This window comes from Ranitomeya variabilis, chromosome 3 (genome assembly GCF_051348905.1).
Source record: "Ranitomeya variabilis isolate aRanVar5 chromosome 3, aRanVar5.hap1, whole genome shotgun sequence".
In the NCBI taxonomy this organism is placed as follows: domain Eukaryota; kingdom Metazoa; phylum Chordata; class Amphibia; order Anura; family Dendrobatidae; genus Ranitomeya; species Ranitomeya variabilis.
In genome coordinates this window covers 768,534,375-768,557,312 of record NC_135234.1, presented here as the reverse complement: position 1 = coordinate 768,557,312, position 22,938 = coordinate 768,534,375, and the positions used below count along the sequence as shown (strand labels likewise).

The window sequence follows — 22,938 nt, the reverse complement described above, 5'->3', positions numbered from 1 at the left end:
TTCCCATTGCATCAGGGCTGCGACCAGTTCGCTTTTGTTTTTGCTTGCATAGTCAATGTGCTGTGACCTGCATAAGGCAACAAGGGTGTCTCTGGTCTGCTGCTCATAAAAGGCTTCTCCCAGCCCAACCATGGTTGCCAAATAAAAGATAGGATAGAAAAACGTAGAAAAAGGGAGGGGATAATTACCAGTACACACAATTGTCTCAAGACTAATAAACACTGAGTTCTTTCTCCAAACTTATTTGCGCAGAGTTCTCGCAAGAACTTTCTGCAAGTTTTTAGTGAGAGGAATGATTGCTCAAACCAAATCACTAATGCTCTAATATCCCACCGCCTTGCCACCAATATGTCACGATTCACACCGTGACTGTCAAGATCCCTTAGCCGCTGCCTACAATATGTCACGGATTGGGGTGACTTTAGACCAGCAGACGGCTATCACATGTGCAGGGGGCTTATCCTAGTTATCCCTCCACTGCCACAATGTGATGAAAAAAAAACACACACGAGGCTATTGACCTCTTGTTTACAGCAGGGGCTTGTTTTAGGTATCCCACTGCTCTTCAATATACCATGAACTGCAGGGATTTGTGTATCCCGCTTACAGTTCCACTTAAACCTTGCAGCTCTCTGGCGCCCCCCTTTTGTCAGGTCAGATTAGGTACTGCACCTAGGGTGATTATTCGCCAGAAAGGCTGCCTGCTATGTACTGGCTATTGGGCGCACTGCAGCAACGCGATAACTACTCCCACTCAGGCAGGAACAATAATTATCAAGCCGCAGTCGCTACAGTGACCCCCAAAAGCCTGCACACGGTCGCTGCCACCAGCTCCAATTGAACGGGTCTGGAGCTAACCCAAACAGTAGCGTAATTCCCTTCAGAGACAGGGTACGGTTTAGAGCATGGAGAAATAACTGGCATGAAATAATATACCCATAAAGTTTATGCAGTGTTTATCAAAATATTTTACAAAGATGTTACAAATGAGACAATTGCAAATATGTACAAGGTAATTATAAAAATAAAAGGATTAAATGAAGAAAAGGTAACACTCACATATTCTCAGATCATTGCATTTGCAGGCAACAGGCTAGGAGAGCTTTCCATCTATCCCAGTGCATTGGCACTCGCAGTCTGGTCGCTTCAGGTAAAAACTCACAACTCCCCCCCTGGAAGCCTGCCATCAACTTTATAACCTACAGCCTGTGACCTCACAGAAAGGGCTGTGTTGAGATCGCCCGCCTCTTTCTTCAGTGTAACTAAATGTCCCCTAAAGATATCTAATGCTGGTATCTTCGCTACAGGACATGTCAGAATCATATCATACCCAGCATTCATCTCAGATTACCGTGGGCTTTCTAATGAGGTCAAATATGTCCTGTTATGTACAGAGCAATCACTACTTCTTCCCCCGATGGAGTTAGACGACTGTGTTTAGAGTGATGGGTAGATGCTTCGATGGAGATCAAGAATATGTATTTATCATTCTACTATCCCAAATAGTTTGTCTAATATCTCACAATAACAGAACAAAGGACCGCATGGTTCTAGAAGTTTCTCTAACAGTTCCTGCTAGTACCAATTTCCCTTGCAGCTATGCCAGTCGTAAATACCTTTCTTCAATAAAACTCCCCTCTCACATACATTGGCAAGGCAGCTCTTGGCTGAATGAAAGGGAAGGGGGTTTTTTAACCCACAGCATGCTAGCAACAGAACTAAACTTATATGATATTTCATACCATATCGTGACATTTCCCGTTCCCCCTTTAACACTATCCTGACCTAGGAAGTGCTGATAGTCCTCATATGGGATGCAGGTGTGCGGACCGGTGTTGCATAGCTGGCACCAGCCTCTAACAGCCGAGATCGGAGACAGCTCTGATCACTGCTGTGTGAACAGTTTTTAGATGCTGCTGTAATTCATTGCTGCATTTATACAGGTGCAATCCCTGTGGTGCTGGGAGCAGATTGTCCTCATCCCAAAAATATAGATATACATATGTATATGTGTAAGCTTTTCTGGTGTCTCTGCAATATATCAGCGTCTTTTGGTCATCTCCCACTTGGGGAAGAAAAAAAACGAATCCGGATGTTGTACGTACCCCTAAATGGTACCAATAAAAACAGAAGTTCGCCCCACAATAAGGAAGACCTCGCACAGCTCCAGCTACAGATCTCAGGAATAGGGCAATACCATTATTTTATTTATCGTATTATAAAAATGAAGTTTTTTAGAAATATTTGTGGTTTGAACATTTTCGGAAAAAAAATCTTTTTTTTATTGAAAATTTCCCAAACCACAAATATGATACAATATATTTATAATTATTATGTGTATAGTATGTGCATATATATATTATTTTTGTGGCTTTAAATAATTTGTAAAAAGATATATGGTATGTACAATGCTCAAAAAAAATAAGGGGACACTAAAGCACCATATCCCAGATATCACTGAATGAAATATTCCAGTTACAAATCTTTTTCATTACATGGTGAAATGCATTGAAAACAATAAAACCTAAAAATTACCATCGTAAATCACAACTAATATCCCATGGAGGTCTGGATTTAGAATGAAGCTCAAAATCAAAGTGGAAAATCAAATTACAGGTTGATCCAACTTCAGTGGAAATGCCTCATGACAATGAAGTGATGCTCAGTAGTGTGTGTGACCTCCACGTGCCTGTATGACCTTCTTATAATGCCTGGGCATGCTGCTGATGATGTGGCAGATGTTCTCCTGAGGGATCTCCTCCCAGACCTGGATTAAATCATCTGTCAACTCCTGGACAGTCTGTGATGTAACATGGTGTTGGTGGACTGAACAAGACATGATGTCCCAGATGTGCTCGATTCGATTCTGGTCAGGGGAATGGGCAGGCCAGTCCATAGCTTCAATGCCTTCATCTTGCAGGAACTGCTGACACACTCCAGCCACATGAGGTCTGGCATTGTTCTGCATCTGAAGGAACCCAGGGCCCAGCACACCTCCACATGGTCTCACAATGGGTCTGAGGATCTCCTCCCGGTACCTAATAGCAGTCAGGGTATCTCTGGCGAGCACATGGAGGGCTGTGCGGCCCTCCAAAGAAATGCCTTCTTACACCGTTACAGTCATCCTGGAGGATGTTGCAGGCAGCAGAACGTTCTCCACGGTGCCTCTTGACTCTGTCACGTGCTCAATGTGAACCTGCTCTCGTCCGTGAAGAGCACAGGGCACCAATGTCTCATCTGCTAATCTTGGTGTTCTCTGGCAAATGTCAATAGCCCTGCATGGTGTTGGGCTGTAAGCACAACACCCACTTCTGGATTCACCGGGCCCCTATACCACCACTCTCATGGAGTCTGTATATGACAGTTTGAGCAGACAAATGGATGTTAGTGGCCTGCTGGAGGTCATTTTGCAGGGCTCTAGCACTGTTCCCCTTGCTCCTCGTTGCCCAAAGGAGGAGGTAGCGGTCCTGCTGGTGGGTTGATGCCCTCCACATCTCCTGGTGTACTGGCCTGTCTCCTGGTATCTGCTCCATGCTCTGGACACTGCTCAGACCCAGCTACCCTTCTTGCTACAGCTCTCATTGCTGTGCCATCCTGGATGAGTTGCGCTACCTGAGACACTTCTGTGGGTTGTTGACACCGGCTCATGCTACTGTACAGTACCTCAAAGGGTGAGAGCAATGACAAAATGCAAAAGTGTCCAAAGCTGCCAAAAAGGATGAGAACAGAGAAATGGTCTGTGGTCAGCCCTGCAGAACCACACCTTTATAGGGGCTGTCTTGCTAATTGCCTATTTGCCTGTTGCTCCATTTGCACATCAGCAGGAGACATTGATTCACAGTCGGTGCTGCTTCATAACTGGACAGGCTGAATATTTCAACCACAAATAATAATTGTATGGTTATAATCCCAGACAATCCTATAAAAGGTTATTCCAAATATGGGAAGTGATCACCTATTCACAGGATAAGTAAGAACTTGCTGGATGCTGGGGTCCGGCTGTGGGGCCCCTACTGATTGCTAGGATGAGAGGCCTCCTGGTGTAGTCTCACAGGATGCTTCCTGCCGCCACTGTGCAGTATTGGGGGCCCCTTTTCTGTCCTGTGACCCCCTGTATGTGTAAGGGAGACCTGTGTAGCTAATAGTTTAACAAACCTTTTTCTTTCGCTTAGTTCTGCAGGTGTCAGCCGGACTTGCAGAAGTGTCTATCGGGGAACGGGGCGGCCGTAGGCGCGACTTCCATGACGTCGGGGTGAACACCCGGCAGACTATCGAGCACGTCCAAAAATCGAAAGCAGGTAATCGCGTCCTCGAATCTTTTTCCACTTATCTTGTTGTTTCTTGCTGTTCTGTGGAAAGCTGGATGACAAACATGTTTCCACCTCTACAACTCCTGGGTTTGTCATCTAGTTATCACCAAGTCAAAAAGCTGCACATGAAGGGTTAAAACATGCATGTCTCTGGTCCCCAAATCTCGCTGGGCGATTGGAGTCTTTTTATGCCAAATAATTGGAAATGAGAAATCAATAGAGGTGACGGGGGTTTTTACACTACTGGAAAAGGGGCCCCAAAAGATAGAAAGGAAAAGGCAAGCAGTACTCATCTTACCCCGGTCCTCCGCCTGTTCTCTGCCGCTGCTCCTATTTGCTTTTCTGCTGTAGCAGTGACACCACATCAAAAGCGCACATCACTGCTGCAGCCAATCACTGGGCACGGCAGCTCCTGCCATCTACATGATTGACTGCAGCGGTGATGTGCGCTATTGAAGTGGTGTCGCCACTGCAATCAGATTAGAGCAGCGGTGAGGAACAGGCTTCACATGATGACATTTGTGCGAACAGCCAGATTAGGTGTCTTAAGAAAGCAACTGAATGGACTGAGAAATGCAAAAATATTTTCTTTCTATAGCCCCAACATATTCCACAGCACTTTACATTTTACAGGGGAAATTGTACAGATAATAAACATTACAACCTAACAGTCACATAAACAACAGACACCAAGAGGAGAGAGGGCCCTGCTGCTCGCAAGCTACAGTCTGAGGAAATAGGGGAGACAGGAGAGGTGAATGGTGACAATTGCTTTCATTGTTCGGACCAGCCATAGTGTAAGAAATCGGGTGTTCTTGTTAAGCTGCATGAACCGGTTATCAGCCAGAATATGTAACCGTACAGACACAGAGGCTATTAAATGCATAAAGCGTGTGAGAACATGATGCGAGGAACCTGGTTATGAAGAAAATGTTGAATGAGCAACACAGTGATAGTTAAAAAATGAGTTGAGGCGGTAGGCCAGTCTGAAGAAATGCACTTTTATGGCACGCTTCAGGCTATGTTCACACGTTCAGGATTTCCATCCTTTTTTTTTTCCTGACTGAAACTGCAGGTCTCTGCAGAAAACGCAGGTGCGTTTTTGGTGCGTTTTTTAGTGCGTTTTTTAGTGCGTTTTTTGATGCAGTTTTGTCTGCAGATTGTCTGTGTTTGACAGAAATAAAGTTTACTGCAGTGGGGGGGGAAAAAAAAAAAAGAAATGATGTCATTTCCTTGTCCAACCCTTTTCTTCTTCCATCCTCCATTTTGGGACTAAACACCAAAATGAGTGGACGTGTTTTGAATGACAGCGCTCCGCGTTTTGCGCCGCATGCGTCACTGCAGCGCACGCATCCGGGCGCAGAGGACGCAGCAAGTTGCATTTTTGCTGCGTCCAAAATCAATCGAAAAAAGGACGCATGCGGCGCAAAACGCAGCGTTGTGCATGCGTTTTGCTGCGTTTTACTTTGCGTTGTGTGTTGCGGCGCCGACGCTGCGGCGCACAACGCAAATGTGAACATAGCCTAAGTGCCACGTATCACGTATTTCAGTGCCACGTGATACGTGGCACGTATTTAAGTGCCACGTGCCACGTATTTAAGTGCCACGTGCCACGTATTTAAGTGCCACGTGCCACGTATTTAAGTGCCACGTATTTAAGTGCCACGTGCCACCTATTTAAGTGCCACGTGCCACGTATTTAAGTGCCACGTGCCACGTATTTCAGTGCCACGTATTTAAGTGCCACGTATTTCAGTGCCACGTGCCACGTATTTCAGTGCCACGTGCCACGTATTTCAGTGCCACGTATCCCACGAAGATTTTCCATGGAGAACAGACACATCCAGAGATATGTCTGCTCTCCACGGATGCAGCAACACACTGACAGGAGCCATAGTTCCTGTCGGTGTGTCACTGCGCATGCGCGAGTTTACCGGCGGTCATTGACCCCGGCTCTCTCGCTTAACGGCAGTGCTGCGTGGGAAAGTTCAACGCAGCTGTACTGCTGTTAACCGAGACGCCGGAGTCATTGAGCTCCGGGACAGCACCCGATACACTGCTAGGAGCTTCGCTCCTGGCAGTGTATCGCCGGAGAGCAGCCGATCGGCGTGGGACACTCGTTTTATGGATTCTGCGGACAGGGAGTATGGATTTGGTTTATTATTTTGTGATTTTTTCCTGGAGGATCGAGGGCTTCGCCTACAAGTGTGCTGTTGGTGAGTATATACTCTGTTATGTGTTGTATGTACTGTACTGTGTGTCATGTATGTGTATTGTGTGTAGGTGTTTTGTGTAACTTTACTATTGTGCTAAGTCGCCGGACACAGGGACAACTCTCCCATCCTAATACCGGATGGGAGTAGTAGTCCATACGGCGACTTAGCACAATGGAGGCACTATCGTCGCATGGGGACACGCGCGCACACACACACACACACACACACACACACACACACACACACACACACACACACACACACACACACACACACACACACACCAAATCAATCAAACGGCCGACACGATCCCCATGCGACGGTATGCCTCCATGTCTCTCCGCCCACGCACTTCCGGCCCCGCACTTCCGCCGGCTTCCCCGCACTTCCGGCTGCAGCGGTTCTGCACCACAAACCGCAGTAAAACCCGCAGATATATTTTTGATCTGCGTGTTTTACTGCGATTTTGACCTCACAATGGAGGTCTATGGGTGCAGAACCGCTGCGGTTCAGGAAGAAGAATTGACATGCTCCTTCTTTTTTCCGGGAGCTATTCAGCACGGCTTTTTTTTTAAATTTCCGGACCATGTGCACAGTGTGTCCTGTTTTCCATAGGGTACAGTGTACTGTACCCTGCATGGAAAACAGCTGCGGAACCGCAGCGGCAAAACCGCCGCGGTTCCGCGGTAAAAAACGCACTGTGTGAACATGGCCTAAAACTGTGGGTATTGGGGATTAATCGTATTATCCTGGGTAGTGAGAAGACTTGGAGACGGGAGTGGGAGGTTCTGATTATTGAGGATGTTGGCCTCAGGTCATTAGCAGAACGGAGGGCACGGGTAGGGTGGTGGACTGAGACCAGGGAGGAGATGTAGGGTGGTGCTGAGCCATGGAGCGCTTTGTGGGTGCGAGTGATAAGTTATATTGAGCTCTGTAGCGGATGGGTAACCAGTGCAACGACTGGCACAAGGTAGAGGCATCGGTGTAACGGCTGGTGAGGAATATGATCCTGGCTGCTACATTCAAGACAGATTGGAGAGGGGAGAGTTTAGTAAGAGGGAGGCCGATTAGTAGAGCGTTACAATAGTCCAGACGAGAATGAATACGAGTTGAAAGTAAAAGGTCGAATTCTAGAAATGTTTTTGTGTAGATGACAAGAGCGAGCCAGTGATGTGGGGGGTGAATGAAAGATATGAATCAATTATGACCCCAAGACAGCGGGCATGTTGCTGGGGAGTGTAATGGTGGAACTGTCGGGGTCGTAAAACGACAATATACCCTTCCTTCACCAGTCATTCCAAATTAATATGTGTGCAGGGCATCTGGTACCGGATAAGAATAAATCAGACAGGTAGCTGGTTCAAACTTAGTTAATGCCCCGTGCATCCACACATGTCTGCAGGTCACACCAACTGGCTTTATTCTAAGATACACAATACTATATTGAGTGTTAGGGGAAGGCGTGCATTAGGCGGGGTTTAAGCTAGCATTCAGTCTTTCTGATTTGTTCTGACGTCTTCTGGTGGATCCTCCTTTTCTTCTCATTCCTTAACTTTCGTTTCTGAAGAAATGAAAGTTAACTCTTCGGACGCTGGACTAAAATGAAGAATGAACACTAGCGGCCATCTTTAATACAATTACATTTGCATTAGCTAGCAGATAGGAAAAACTTATTGTTTCACAGTATATGATATAAAAGTACAAAAAGAATATAAATATATATATAAAAATACAAAGGTATATAAGAAAATACATTTTCACCTTGACAATCCCCCCTAAACACTAAGTTTTTCCCTTAAAGAAAGATCCTTTGAGACTGTCCATGTGATGGGAAAAGGGGAGATGGATTTCTTCATCCAGACACCTCAGAAACTCTCCCCTAGCGAGAGGCCTCCAGGCAGCTGAACCCTTCACTAACCTCACATGGAGTTCTCCCACTGTCCCTAAACTAAATCTCTTAGCATCATCTGAGAATGGGGGGTTCTGTCTACTCTCTTGAGGGGGACATACTTAGGGATCTCCCTTGGATCAGTACCATCGTACTCTGGTGGGTCTACTTCTTGATTGAGGAAGGTGCCAGTCGGAGTTGCTTTCACTAACTACCTAGGCCTGCCCAGGTGCACTTATACATCCATCATATTGTCATTATTTGTTTGTAAAATGAGAAAGGTTGGTTCTCAGGGTCAGCCAATTGTTTTTGCATAGCTAGCTAGTCAGAGGGCCTCCAGGGATAATACTCCTGTATCTGTCTTACCCTACCTGATGTGGTTGGTTCTCTGGTGGTGGGGGCGACATGACATGCTGGTCTACAGCTCCTTCCCAAAAGGATTACTGTCAGCCTACTCCTAAAAGTTAATGTCCCCACTATCCGCCAACCACAATCCTGTGTCAGCTTCTTATGTCACTACATGTGATCTTGTCTGGACAGGATTCAGTGTAATACTCTTAGGTCGGGTTGCAGCACGGGTCATACAAGTGTTAGGGCCCAAATCCTCAACTATACCCTTAAAGGCATCACAGCTATAATTGACAAATCTTTGTTCACTGTAGTATATATATATATTTGATCCATTCAACATTTTTATTAATCTGCACCTGTGGGATTATAGAAGCAATGCCGGCATAAATCTGGTTCTGGGCTTTAAACTGGTCAGGCACCCCCCTTTGGCACTCCAATGGCATTAATATATATCAGTGGATCTTCTTCACAACTCATGTGGAGCTGATCGAGACTTCTCCTCTTTCTGGTAGGTTCATCAGGTATCTTTGGTGTACATATATTGTGTATGTTTAATTAGCAAATCAGTATCTAGAGAACTGTTCTCTTTGCAGAAACCTGTCTCGAAGATCCCTACTGGTGTACCTGTGGTGTCGTGGGAATTATAGCAGGTGTAATTGTCAGCTAATACGGTTACTTCTCCTGGGACCTTAAGTTTGGGTTTCTCATGAATTAGTAGGACATAATCTGGGCAATCAGTGGGCTTCAAACCTTTCAACAGATTCATGACACAGGCAGTGGTGTTGTCATCAGGGAAAAGCAATGCATGTGTGTATAGGTGTATATTCGCAGCAGCACAAGCAATACATCCTACAGAGATATTCTGAACTTTTACATTGTATCTCACCCATTCTAACCATAGGTTTTTCCTTGGGGCGGTTTGTGTTTATATGGAGAAAACCTCTTGCCAACTGAGACTTGGAATGGGTATCACTTCATTAACTACACTTTGCAAACGCTCACTTGGGCCTGTTTTAGGTATACTGGTAACAGGGGCCTTGGTTGGTCTGAAACTAATATCCTGGAGCTGTATATGGCCTAAATTCCCATAGTATCCACTACTAAATACATAATTATAATGCCTTCCTAGTACAAACGTCTGCAGATCAGCAGATTGGGGGTTTTCAAGATTCAGGAGGAGGGGGTGACAACTTTTACCCCATTTACAGCCTCTAGGTGGTTGCAGAAGGGCTGTTAGATGCATTCTCTCACGAAGACTCCTACCCGCTCTATCCTTAGGGAACATGGCTTCGCTAGGTTTATATCCCCAATCATCCCCTGTATTCCAGGCAGCATCTGTCCAATAATAACAATTATCATTGTCATTTCTGGTAACACACATATAAAACTGGATAATTCCCTCTACCATCAGTCTTGGAGCACTTGACTACATCACAGAAATCAAATCGCCAGATATTCACCGGGGCTGTCAGGTTTACCCAGAGAATAGTGGGGCCAGGATTCTTATTTTTGCAATAGGGGCCGAAGAGGTAGGGGCGAGGATAGCCCTCAGTTCCAGGATCAAAAACAACAGCAACATTTCCCTTCAGTCACTTCTGTGATTAAACACTGGTTCGGTCTCTTTTGCAGTGTGAGGCGTGGATCCAGGTGCTCTTTCCTTCAAGTTTTACTGCAGTGGGGGGTGACCAGGATCACCGTGTGAGGTCCTTCAAATCTCGGCTGGAGACAATCTCTGCGCACAAACTTTTTCACATACACCAGGTCTCCTGGCACAAAGGGATGGTGTCCAGGAACCTTGTCTGGGTCTGGAAAAGAACTGAAAACGGTTAAATGCACTTTGGCAAGGTGTCCATGTAAGGCCTGCACATAGCTAGTCAAGTCCTGGTACTTGAGCTGCAACTGTTGTGGAAAGAAACATTCAAGATTGGGGCCCCTGCCAAACAGAATCTCATACGGTGACAGTCCTGTCTTCCTGTTTGGGGTATATCTTACTGAAAACAAAGCTAGAGGAAGGCATTCTGTCCATGGTTTACCAGTCTCTGCCATTGTCTTCTGGATTTTAAGCTTAAGAGTTCCATTTAGTCTTTCCACTCTTCCACTACTCTGCGGATGGTATGGAGTATGCAATGCTTGACTTACCCCCAGTGCTGCCATTACCTCTGACATGATCTCTCCAGTAAAATGGGTACCCCGATCGCTTTCAATGACTTCAGGAACTCCATACCTGCATATGATCTCAGCCATCAGTTTCTTCGCTGTTGTCTTAGCCGTAGCTTTGGCAACTGGGTAGGCTTCTGGCCAACCTGAAAATAAATCAATGCAGACCAACACATACTCATACGTCCTTACCCTAGGCAACTGAATATAATCAATCTGCAGTCTCTGGATTTGGTAAAGGGCCGGGGAGTGTGTTTGGATGGGGTTTTCACTGTCCTACCCTGATTATGTGTGGCACATATCATGCAGCTCTGTACCTGCCTTTCTGCGCAGGTGGAAAACCCGGTGGGCAATCCATTGTTTCTGTAGGGTGTCACACATGGCCGTCTTCGAGTGGTGCACATTCTCGTGCAGAACCTGTGCCATCATTGGGTACAGTACCTGTGGTAGGCAGACCTTTTCACCCCTCCCCCATAGTCCAGTGACGGTATCAGAGCAAGCCCCTATCTTTTGCCACCTATCTTTCTCCTCCTTACTTGCCTGTTCTTGTAACCGGGCTAAGATGTCTTTCAACACAAGTGGAGATGGTGGGGTGTCTAGGTGATGTACTTGAGAGGCCACAGGAGTGCTTGCTGCTTTCTTGGCAGCCTGGTCTGCCAGTGCATTACCCTTTGTCCGTCCACCAGTGCCTTTGTATGTGCCTTTACCTTTATGATGCCTGCTTGGGTGGGAAGCTGTAGTGCATTCATAAGTTGCTGGACTGCCTCAGCACGTTTAAAGGGGTGGCCATTTGCTGTCAGGAAGGCCCTGGCTCTCCAGATAGGCCCGTAACCGTGTGTAATGCCAAAAGCATACCTGGAATCAGTGTAGATATTTACAGTCTTACCTTCTGCTAGTTTGCTCTGCTTCTGTAAGCGCCTTGAGCTCTGCTTCTTGTGCAGACATATGAGCTCGCATTGACTCTGCCTTGATTACCTCATGTTCTGAGACCACAGCATATCTGGTACAGAAGCGTCCTTGGTCATCTTGGTGACGGGATCCATCTACAAAAAGCTCAAAATCAGCATTAGAATAGGCACACTAGAGACCAGCCGTTTCCTGAGACATCAATTCTAGACAATCATGTAATTTGGAAACCTAATCTTGTTCCTCTGGATCCATTCTAGAAAGAAAAAGAGTGTCCTTTTTTCATGTCACCTATATGTCACCTACTCCTCCCCCCTTTGGATCCAGGGGAACCAGGAGAAAAGTAGCGGGGTTCAGGACAGTGCACCTTTTCAAAGTCACATTAGTAGGCATGAGAATAGCACACCGAAGTCGCAGCTGTCCAGCCATGGACATGTGGCCAGGTTGTACTTGGTTAAGGATACTATATACATCGTGTGGGGTGGCCATAGTCTCTCCTGGTTGCAAGGGGCCATAAGTGGCAAGGTAGGCCTGACACTCTTGGGCTATGACTGGCCCCCCTTTGGCATAACTGTCCACGTCAATTGTCATCCCTGATAAATGAATGTAAACAGAACTGGCAATCTGGGTGTAATGGAATGCTGAAGAAGACATTGGCAAGATCGATAACTATGAACCAAGCAGCATCCTGAGATATCTGGGACAAAAGAGTATGTGGCTTAGGCACCACCGGAGTTTCTGGAACAGTAACTGCATTAACTGTCTGTAGATCTTGTACCAGCCGGTACACAGGGGGTTGGCCGGGTGGGGTCTTTTTTTTTTTTTTCTCAACAGGAAACAAGGGCGTGTTACATGGGGAAACACAGGGTATCAGGGCACCATTATCGAATAACATTTGTATTTACCCCTTGAGATACTGCTCCTGATCATATTTCAAAGGGTATTGATGGACTTTAGAAAAAGGGGCACCAGGTTTGAGAAACACTTTTACTGGTTCTACAGGCATTATTGGGGGAGAATCTGGGTCTATCAGGACCATCATCTTGGAATTATATCCTGGAGCAGAACTGTAATAATAAATCTGCCCCCAGTAAATTTACCGAACATATAGAAAAGATTACGAACTGAACAGTAACTTCAGGGAAAGGTCCCACAGGGATAGGTTTTATAAAAGTATATTTATTGGGTCTGTCATCTACTCTAATTAAAACAAGCTCTTGATCTGAGAATTGACATGATGAAGCTTGGAGGGAGTTAGATTCCTATACAGGGTTAAAGGCGTATTGGAGTGTGAAGCTGGACTTGCATGTACAATAGGAGGCAGAAACTGAGATCTATTACATAGAGATAAGAAACACTGACCTCGCAACTGCAAAGGTGGGGGCTAGTGAGCGAGCAAGAATGATTACAGCTAGTGATTTAACCCTTGTCTTTACTAAACCAAGGACAGAGAAAACTTTGGAATGCAATACATGGCCTGCACCCCCCCCCCCATCCCTCTAGCCCGCAGCGCCGAGGGGAAAAATTGCAAACGGGTCGCGCAGCGGCTCACACAGCCCCTCCCATCTAGTACACTACGCAACACTGATACAAAGCTCCGTATCTTCTACAGTCACAAACTGCAGCAGTTTCCAGACTTAATTTCAACAATACTTTCCTATAATCCTCCGTGGTCTGGGCGGAGCCCCAAGGATGGCACATACGCACACACAAGGCAGGTCTCCACCCAGGTTGGATTCTGCACAACACAAACAGGACACACCTACGCTTCTGGAGATCTCTTTCCGCCGCCATTACAGGGCGCTGACTGGGACTGCATTTTCATCATCAGTGGCACGGCGGCCATTTTACAATCTGTAAGATCACAGTTCAAAGGCATTTTATAACCAAATACGGGTTCTATATTATCTGATCCTTCCTCTCCATCAACCTATTTTCATCCTTTGTTCTTTAAGCCTCGCTGCAACTCGCAGATAAGCTTCTTGACTGTCTCTTGCCCTCCCGTGACCATTGTCTTGACTTCCACGACATCCTCATCTAACTTGTGGGGTACGGACTTCTACTTTAAGATACGCAGCTTGGCTCCCAGGATACTATGATTTTCTGCAGTAAAACCACTGGCAGCGATCTTCAACACTGTGTTCCACAGTACGGAGCCTCACGTTCGACGTACTAGGAAAAGAGCCTCGCGCTCAATGTTTCCTGTCCCTAACCTGAACACAGTGATTAACAGACTATCCTGCCACGATATCCCAAACAGTCGGGAGGCAGCCTCCTAATGAGACCCCTCCACAAAAATATAGGTGGTCCCCTCACGGAACGTCTTAGGTTACCTAACTAGACAGGTGGTCCCCTCACGGAACGCCTTATTTACCTGCCTGCACAATATCACAGAGGCTGCGTCTCCTGTCCCTTTCTCTAAGCCGCCCCACACTCTACAAGTAGCTCAATCTTTCACTCCACTTCACTACTAGACAATAGTCACGGGCAGGGTGGTTGAACGGAGTACAATGACTGGTGGAGAAGGTGTGGTGTACAGAGATCGCACAGGATGCGACGTCTCTCAGTTGCTGGTTCAGAGCGTGGCACAGGATCGCATTCGATCTCACCACTCGATCGGTCACTCCCCAGACCCAAGGAGACCACAGACAAACCAATAACGGCTGAGACACTAGCAAGTGTGACACATACAGTGTATATGATCGCCACTTACCGTGTGAAGAGGGTGATCAGTCCTCGAGGTCAGCCACTACGGGTATCATCCACAGACATCCAGGCATGGGTCCAGGGGGTCTCGGATCGCTGGCCACGCCCCACGTTGATCGCGCCAAAATTGTCGGGGTCGTAAAACGACAATATACCCTTCCTTCACCAGTCATTCCAAATTAATATGTGTGCAGGGCATCTGGTACCGGATAAGAATAAATCAGACAGGTAGCTGGTTCAAACTTAGTTAATGCCCCGTGCATCCACACATGTCTGCAGGTCACACCAACTGGCTTTATTCTAAGATACACAATACTATATTGAGTGTTAGGGGAAGGCGTGCATTAGGCGGGGTTTAAGCTAGCATTCAGTCTTTCTGATTTGTTCTGACGTCTTCTGGTGGATCCTCCTTTTCTTCTCATTCCTTAACTTTCGTTTCTGAAGAAATTAAAGTTAACTCTTCGGACGCTGGACTAAAATGAAGAATGAACACTAGCGGCCATCTTTAATACAATTACATTTGCATTAGCTAGCAGATAGGAAAAACTTATTGTTTCACAGTATATGATATAAAAGTACAAAAAGAGTATAAATATATATATAAAAATACAAAGGTATATAAGAAAATACATTTTCACCTTGACAGAACCACACACGGAAATGGCAATGTCGGGCATAGGTAGGTTCGCAGATGGAGGAAACGCAAGGGGTTCTGTTTTTGACAGGTTTAGTTTCAGATAGAGGGAGGACATGATGTTGGAGATAGTGAAAGACAATCACTGGTGTTATGTAATAATGCAGGCGTGATTGTCCAATAGGGGTGGTGTACAATGAGAACTAGCCTAGGACTGATCCTTGAGGAACCCCAACAGTAAGGGGAAGATGAAAGGAGGAGGAGAAGGAGCCAGCAAAAGATAGTGACGGAGCGGTCAGAGATGGGAGGAGAACCAGGAGAGAACGGTGTCCTTGAGCCCGATAGAGCGGAGCATAGTGAGGAGGAGCTGATGATCCACAGTCACATGCTGCAGAGAGATCCAGGAGATCGGCAGGGAGCAGAGACCATTAGATTTAGCTGTTAGTAGATCATTAGAGACTTTTCAGTAGAGTGTATAGAGAGGAAGCCGCATTGTAGAGGGTCCAGAAGAGTGATCTGAGAGATAGCGGATTGCACGGGAGTGGACCAGGCGTTCCAGGAGTTTAGAGATGAAGGGAGATTAGGGACAGGTCTATAGTTGGTAGCACAGTTTGTCAATGGATGTTTTTTTTAGGTAATGGAAGTATACTGGCGTGTGTAAATGAGGAGGGAAAGATACCGGGAGAGAGGGAGGGTTGAATATTTTTGTTAGGTGAGTGGTGACAGCCAGGGAAAGGGACTGGAGGAGATGAGGGAATAGGGTCACTGTTGCAAGTAGTAGGGCGAGAAGAGCCTGATCACGTCGTCTTCCGTGACTGGTTCAAATGGGTAAAATATAACCATCTCCCCTAATATCGGCAGGCTCCTCTGGAACCCTCATTTCTCTTGTGACCAACCACATCAAGCTGGTGTCCCGACCACAGTGGGCCCTGTACCAGTATCACGTTGACTTCAACCCCGCCATGGAGTCCAAGCGTTTGCGGTATGCCCTCCTGTACCAGCACGAAGAAACCATCGGGAAGGCCCGGGCGTTTGATGGAACTGTGTTGTTTTTACCAAAAAGACTGAATAAGGTAAAGTTGTTCCAAGGACAGCGGGTCATCGATGGAGGGCAGTGATGGAGGTGCCGCGTGTAACCAGACAAGGCCTCGTGGGTCACTTGGGACCATGTTTGATCTGACATTGATGACCTTTCTGATCACCAATATCTGTCCTTTCACTCCTCTCTGGTAGTTGACGTAACGGTGATTGCATTTGATGGTTTTGGATTTTTTTTTGTTTGTTTTTGAAGGTCACCGAGGTGTTCAGCCAAACTCGAAATGGAGAGAACGTGCGGATAACAATCACCCTGACCAACGAGCTTCCACCGACCTCGCCCACCTGCTTCCATTTCTACAACATCATTTTCCGAAGGTCAGAGTGATGTAGGACTGTAAAATTATCGGCTTTAAAGGGTTAATCCCAAAATTTTAGGTTACTCCCCCTTTCCCCGACCATTGGGACCTCACACCATCCCAAATTTGGACGCTGCAGAACCCGTTTTGAATGGAGCCGAGGTGTTCATGCTGGACCTCCTCTCCAGCAGTCAGACGAGGGGGTAACATGATAATTTGGGAGTGTTCCTTTTACAGTAATGGTGTGAACCGATCAGCAAACTGTCCTGTATCTGGAGGCTCTCCTGCAAGACTGAAACTTTAGGCTCCTTGGCCCCAATGGAAAATCTTAAACCAGGCCCCCACCTTTCACGCTCCATTTATAATACTGTTAAAGGGTTGTCCAGGGTTAGAAAAACATGTCTGCTTTATTTCAGGAACAGCGCCACTCCTGACCATGGGTCGTATTGCACGCCAACTCCATTGAAGTGACTGGAGCTGCGTTACCACGCACACTTCATGTTTGGGGATGAAAGAAAGCAGCCATGTTCTTCTAATCCTCGACAACCCCTTTTAAAGGGGTCTTCCCATCTCCAAGATTTTATCCCAATATGTAGTAGGTGTAATAATAAAATTAGCAAATATCTCCAATTACAAATGTAGTACAGTTCTTCTAATTTGCTGTGTTGCTTACCCCATGTGCAGTGCTTGGCAGTAAGCTTAGGTTTCCATGGTTATGACCACTTATATAGTGACAGTTGTTAGTGGTTGAAACCATGGATACCTAAGCTTAATGCCCTGCACATGAGCAACACGGTGAATCAGAAGAACTACACTACATATCTAATTGGAGGTATTCGCTGTTAACCCCTTCATGACTTTGGGGTTTTCCGTTTTTCCGTGCTCGTTTTTCGCTCCCCTCCTTCTCAGAGCCATAACTTTTTTTATTTTTTAATTTTTCCATCAATATGGACATATGAGGGCTTATTTTTTGCGGGATAAGTTGTACTTTTGAATGATACCATTGGTTTTACCATGACGTGTACTAGAATATGGGAAAAAAAATTCCAACTGCGGTGAAATTGCAAATAACTGCAAATATTTAGCTTCACTAAATGCTAAAACTGCCCTGCCATTATGATTCTCCAGGTCATTATGAGTTCATAGACACCAAACGTGTCTGGGTGAAAAAAAAATTCCACACTTTGCTAAAAAAAAAAAAAAACCCCAAAAATTGCACCATTTTCCGATATCTGTAGCATCTCCATTTTTCATGATCTGGGGTCGGGTGAGGGCTTATTTTTTGCGCACCGAGCTGACGTTTTTAGTGATGCCATTTTGGTGCAGACACGTTCTTTTGATCGCCTGTTATTGCATTTTAATGCAATATTGCTGCGACCAAAAGAAAGTAATTTTGGCGTTTCAAATTTTTTTTCTTGCTACGCCGTTTAGCGATCAGGTTAATGCTTTTTTTTATTGATTTATTGATCGGGCGATTCTAAACGCGGAGATACCAAATATGTGTAGGTTTGATTTTATTTTTGTTTTATTTTGAATGGGGCGAAAGGGGGTGATTTAGGCTACGTTCACATTTGCGTCGGCGCCGCAATGCACAACGCAAACAAAAACGCATGCACAACGCTGCGTTTTGCGCCGCATGCGTCCTTTTTTTCATTGATTTTGGACGCAGCAAAAATGCAACTTGCTGCGTCCTCTGAGCCCGGACGCGTGCGCCGCAGTGACGCATGCGGCGCAAAACGCAAGTGCGACGCATGTCCATGCGCCCCCATGTTAAATATAGGGGCGCATGATGCATGCGGCGACGCTGCGGCGCCCGACGCTGCGGCGCACAACGCAAATGTGAACGTAGCCTTAAACTTTAATATATTATTTATTTTTTTTATTATTATTATTTCATTTTTTTAAAAAACTTTTTTTTTTTTTTACTTTTGCCATGCTTCAATAGTCTCCATGGGAGGCTAGAAGCAGGCACAACACGATCGGCTCTGCTATATATCAGCGATCATCAGATCGCTCCTATGTAGCTGAATTCCAGGCTTGCTATGAGCGCCGACCACAGGGGGGCGCTCACAGCAAGCCAGCATCAGTTACCATAGAGGTCTCAAGGAGACCTCTGGTTGCTATGCCGACGCATCGCTGACCCCCGATCATGTGACGGGGTCGGCGATGAGCGCATTTCTGGCCGCGCAGCTGGAAGCGGTAGTTAAATGCCGCTGTCAGCGTTTGACAGCGGCATTTAACTAGTTAATAGTGGCGGGTGAATTGTTATTCCACTCGCCGCTATTGCGCGCACATGTCAGCTGTTCAAAACAGCTGACATGTCGCGGCTTTGAGGTGGGCTCAGCGCCGGAGCCCTGCATCAAAGCCGGGGATCTGACCTCAGACGTACTATCCTGTCCGAGGTCAGAAAAGGGTTAATAATAATTTTTTCTTCTGCTCCATATTGGTGTAGGATCTTGGAGATGGGAATACCCCTTTAACCCCTTCCCGACGTGCCCCGTACTAGTACGGCGCATGTCTGGTCCCCTGCTTTGATGTGGGCTCTGGCGCTGAGCCCGCATCAAAGCCGGGACATGTCAGCTGTTTTGTACAGCTGACATGTGCGCGCAATAGCGGCGGGTGAAATCGCGATTCACCCGCCGCTATTAACCTGTTAAATGCCGCTGTGACAGCGGCATTTAACTACCGCTTCCGGCCGCGCGGCCGGAAATGCGCTCATCGCCGTCCCCGTCACATGATCGGGGGTCAGCGATGCTTCTGCATAGTAACCATAGAGATCTTGGAGACCTCTATGGTTACTGATGCCGGCCTGCTGTGAGTGCCCCCCTGTGGTCAGCGCTCATAGCAAGCCTGGAATTCAGCTACATAGGAGAGATCTGATGATCGCTGCTATGTAGCAGAGGTGATCGAGTGGTGCCAGCTTCTAGGCTATTGAAGCATGGCAAAAGTAAAAAAAAAAAAAAAATGTTTTTAAAAATAATAAAAGTTTAAATCACCCCCCTTTCGCCCCATCCAAAATAAAACAATAAAAAAAAAAAATCAAACCTACACATATTTGGTACCCCCCTTTCGCCCCATCCAAAATAAAACAATAAAAAAAAAAAATCAAACCTACACATATTTGGTATCGCCGCGTTCATAATCGACCAATCTATGAATAAAAATAAAAAGCATTAACCTGATCGCTAAACGGCGTAGCGAGGAAAAAAATTTGAAGCGCCAGAATTACATTTTTTTGGTCGCCGTGACATTGCATTAAAATGCAAAAACGGGCGATCAAAAGAACATATCTGCACAAAAGTGGTATCATTAAAAACGTTCTGCTCTGATCGCTGTTTAACACCGTACATGCTGCAGACAATCGCTGACCTGCATTTGAGCTGCACATTCCTGACTGGGGGGCCTCCAGGTGCAGAGCGGCCCCTCCGTGACACGGCTGCAGGGTGGCACTAGACGCCGTGTCCGCACCTCTGGGCTTTATAGGAGGCCGTGACGTTTGCTCTATACGGCAATACTGACAAGTTCTGGTCTCGGATGAAGAATATTAAACACAAAGCCACAATAGAAATCTACATATAAAAAACATAAAATCTCTAATCTTCTGATCTGACCGCCTTTCCCATCATTAATGATGAACACTAAAAAAATCCTATTTGTTATCGCCACATCCAGGAAAGTCTGATCTGTGAAAATCTAAAGTGATTCATTTCCTGCGTTACACTTTGTAAAGCAAAAAGAAGAAAAACCCTGAATTATTTGTTGTCTGTTCCCCAAAATGATAAAACCTCAGTCACATCTTCCAGTGGATCCCACATCCCCTCGCCCACTGCTGGGATCACACACGTCCTCCACCTGCAGAGCTGACAGCGCCTGTTCTCTCCCCCCAGACTCCTGAAGATCATGGACCTGAAGCAGATAGGACGCAACTACTACAACCCGAGCGACGCCACCGAAGTCCGAGCCCACCGGTAACCAGCAGAGCAGGGTTTACATGGGACTGACCATGCTGTACTCATGGGAGCATGTAATGTATGTACACAGGGACTGCACCAGCAGAATAGTGAGTGCAGCTCTGGAGTATAATACAGGATGTAACTCTGGATCAGTAATGTAATGTATGTACACAGTGACTGCACCAGCAGAATAGTGAGTGCAGCTCTGGAGTATAATACAGGATGTAACTCAGGATCAGTAATGTAATGTATGTACACAGTGACTGCACCAGCAGAATAGTGAGTGCAGCTCTGGAATATAATACAGGATGTAACTCATGATCAGTAATGTAATGTATGTACACGGTGACTGCACCAGCAGAATAGAGAGTGCAGCTCTGGAGGATAAGTAATGTATGTAGGCACAGAATCCTTCTGCTGTTTGCTGGCTCCCTGCTGTTGCCTGTAGGTGTCTGTACACACTGATGCTGTTACTTTTCTCCTCCATCTTCACCCTCCGTCCTGTCTTCTCTCCCATCAGACTCTCCATCTGGCCGGGGTTTTCCACCTCCATCCTCCAGTATGAGTCCAGCATCATGTTGAGCATTGATGTCAGCCATAAAGTCCTCAGGAACGAGACTGTGCACGACATCATGAGCAGCCTGTACTCATCGTGTGGCCCTCAGAGGTTCCAGGACGCCTGCTGCAAGGAGCTGATCGGACAGATCGTCCTCACCAAGTAAGGCCTCTTTCACACTTCCGTCTTTTCTCTCCTGTTGAAATCCGTTGATTTTTGAAAAAAAAACAGGATCCAGCTAATTTTTCTACTGGATCCTGTTTTTTCCCATAGACTTGTATTAGTGACAAATTGTAATGGATGGCCATCCGTTTCATCCGTCGTGCACTGGATCCGTCGGAAAATCGCTGTCCGTCGAGCGGAGAAAACATTCAGAGGAACGTTTTTTCTGCACGTCGGAATATCGCTCAGTGACAGGTCCTGCACTGTCCGGCGTTGGCTATAATGAAAGCCTATGGGTGCAGGATCCGTCACTGACTGTGAAAAGCAGGAATCCAGCGACTGTGCCGTCTTTTGAAAACTGAGCATGCGTGGAAGAATTTCCAGTCAGGGAAATTCTCTTTCTCGCTCTCTCTCTCTTTTTACTATTGATGCTGCCTATGTAGAGGTCATTGCACGCAAGGCATTATTGGGAACGCCAGCTGCCGGGAGCATCACGAGCATCCGTAACGCTGCGCGGGATGCCGGAAGGTAAAGAGTATTGCGATTTTTTTTTTTTATTATTTTATTTATTTTTTTTTTTTATTATTATTATTATTATTACTTTTAATAATTTTTAACCTAGGTTTTGTGTATGCGTTTTTTGCAGCGGAAAACCGCTGCGAAGACTCATACACAACAAGTGCACATAGCTTCGACGGGTCAGTCAGGAAAAACAGGCCCAGTGCACCCGTTATATACAATCTGCACAGGATCCGTCATTTCAACATTTTGACGGATCCTGTTCAGATTGTAAAAACGGAAGTGTGAAAGAAGCCTAAGAGCCGCCATGTGCCTCGTACTCGGCCGCTCTGTGGGCACCGGCGCCTCTAGAAGGAAACGGATCACCTGGGTACATTCTGTTCCTTCACTTTTGGAACCAAATTTATGTAATTGACGCTTAATGATGAGCAGTTTTCATTTGTGTTTAATTTTTCCTCTCCTTCAAAGATCTTCTCGCTCTCCCTCCCCTGAGGGTCGCAGCGTACGGGACTCGGTATATGAGTCGGAGGAATCTTTAACCCAAGACTCCTCTGTTAGTCAGGAGACCCTTGACTCCCTTATTGAGGCAGTCAACAAAACGTTAATGGTGGACGACGAATCTGCTTCCTCTCAGGAACACGTCGTATCTTTTAAAAGGACTAAACGCGTCCAAAAGATATTTGCTAATCACCCTGAGTTTCAGAACCTTATCCAAAAACACAGGGAGCACCCTGAGAAGCGCTTCACGGCTCAGAAAGCCACGGAAGCTAAATATCCTTTCTCTAAGGATCTGGTCAAGGAGTTGCTTTTCTCTCCTTCTGTGGATCCGGCCGTACCGCGACTCGCATCCAAAACGGTCTTATCCCTGTCAGATGGTTCATCAGTCAAAAATCCCTCTGACCGTCAAATTGATTATTTGGCTCGCTCAGTCTTTGAAGTCTCAGGAGCAGCTCTTCTTCCATCCTTTGTAGCTACCTGGGTAGCTAAGGCTATGGTGGCCTGGGCAGATGTGTTAACCTCTTCCGTCCACGGCAGTACTCTTCCCCCAGAGGCGGCCAGACTAGCTAGCCAGATAGCTCAGGCCGGAGATTTCGTGGTTAACGCTTCCATAGATGCGGCGAATTGCGCAGCGCAAGCAGCGGCAAACGCCAATTCCATCAGGAGGGCCTTATGGCTCCGCGATTGG

General features: G+C 46.3%; 1 protein-coding gene across 1 annotated transcript in view; it reads left to right on the top strand.

Moving 5' to 3' along the window:
• The window catches only part of LOC143817819 (piwi-like protein 1), a gene marked incomplete at its 5' end in the record, with an annotated part of 92,700 nt that overhangs the window by 8,084 nt on the left and 61,678 nt on the right, over positions 1-22,938 (top strand). The window contains 5 exons of the mRNA XM_077299284.1: positions 4,173-4,298; positions 16,030-16,241; positions 16,460-16,581; positions 20,450-20,530; positions 21,036-21,233. Coding sequence (XP_077155399.1) covers positions 4,173-4,298; positions 16,030-16,241; positions 16,460-16,581; positions 20,450-20,530; positions 21,036-21,233 — 739 coding nt within the window. The remainder of the gene's footprint in view (positions 1-4,172; positions 4,299-16,029; positions 16,242-16,459; positions 16,582-20,449; positions 20,531-21,035; positions 21,234-22,938) is intronic.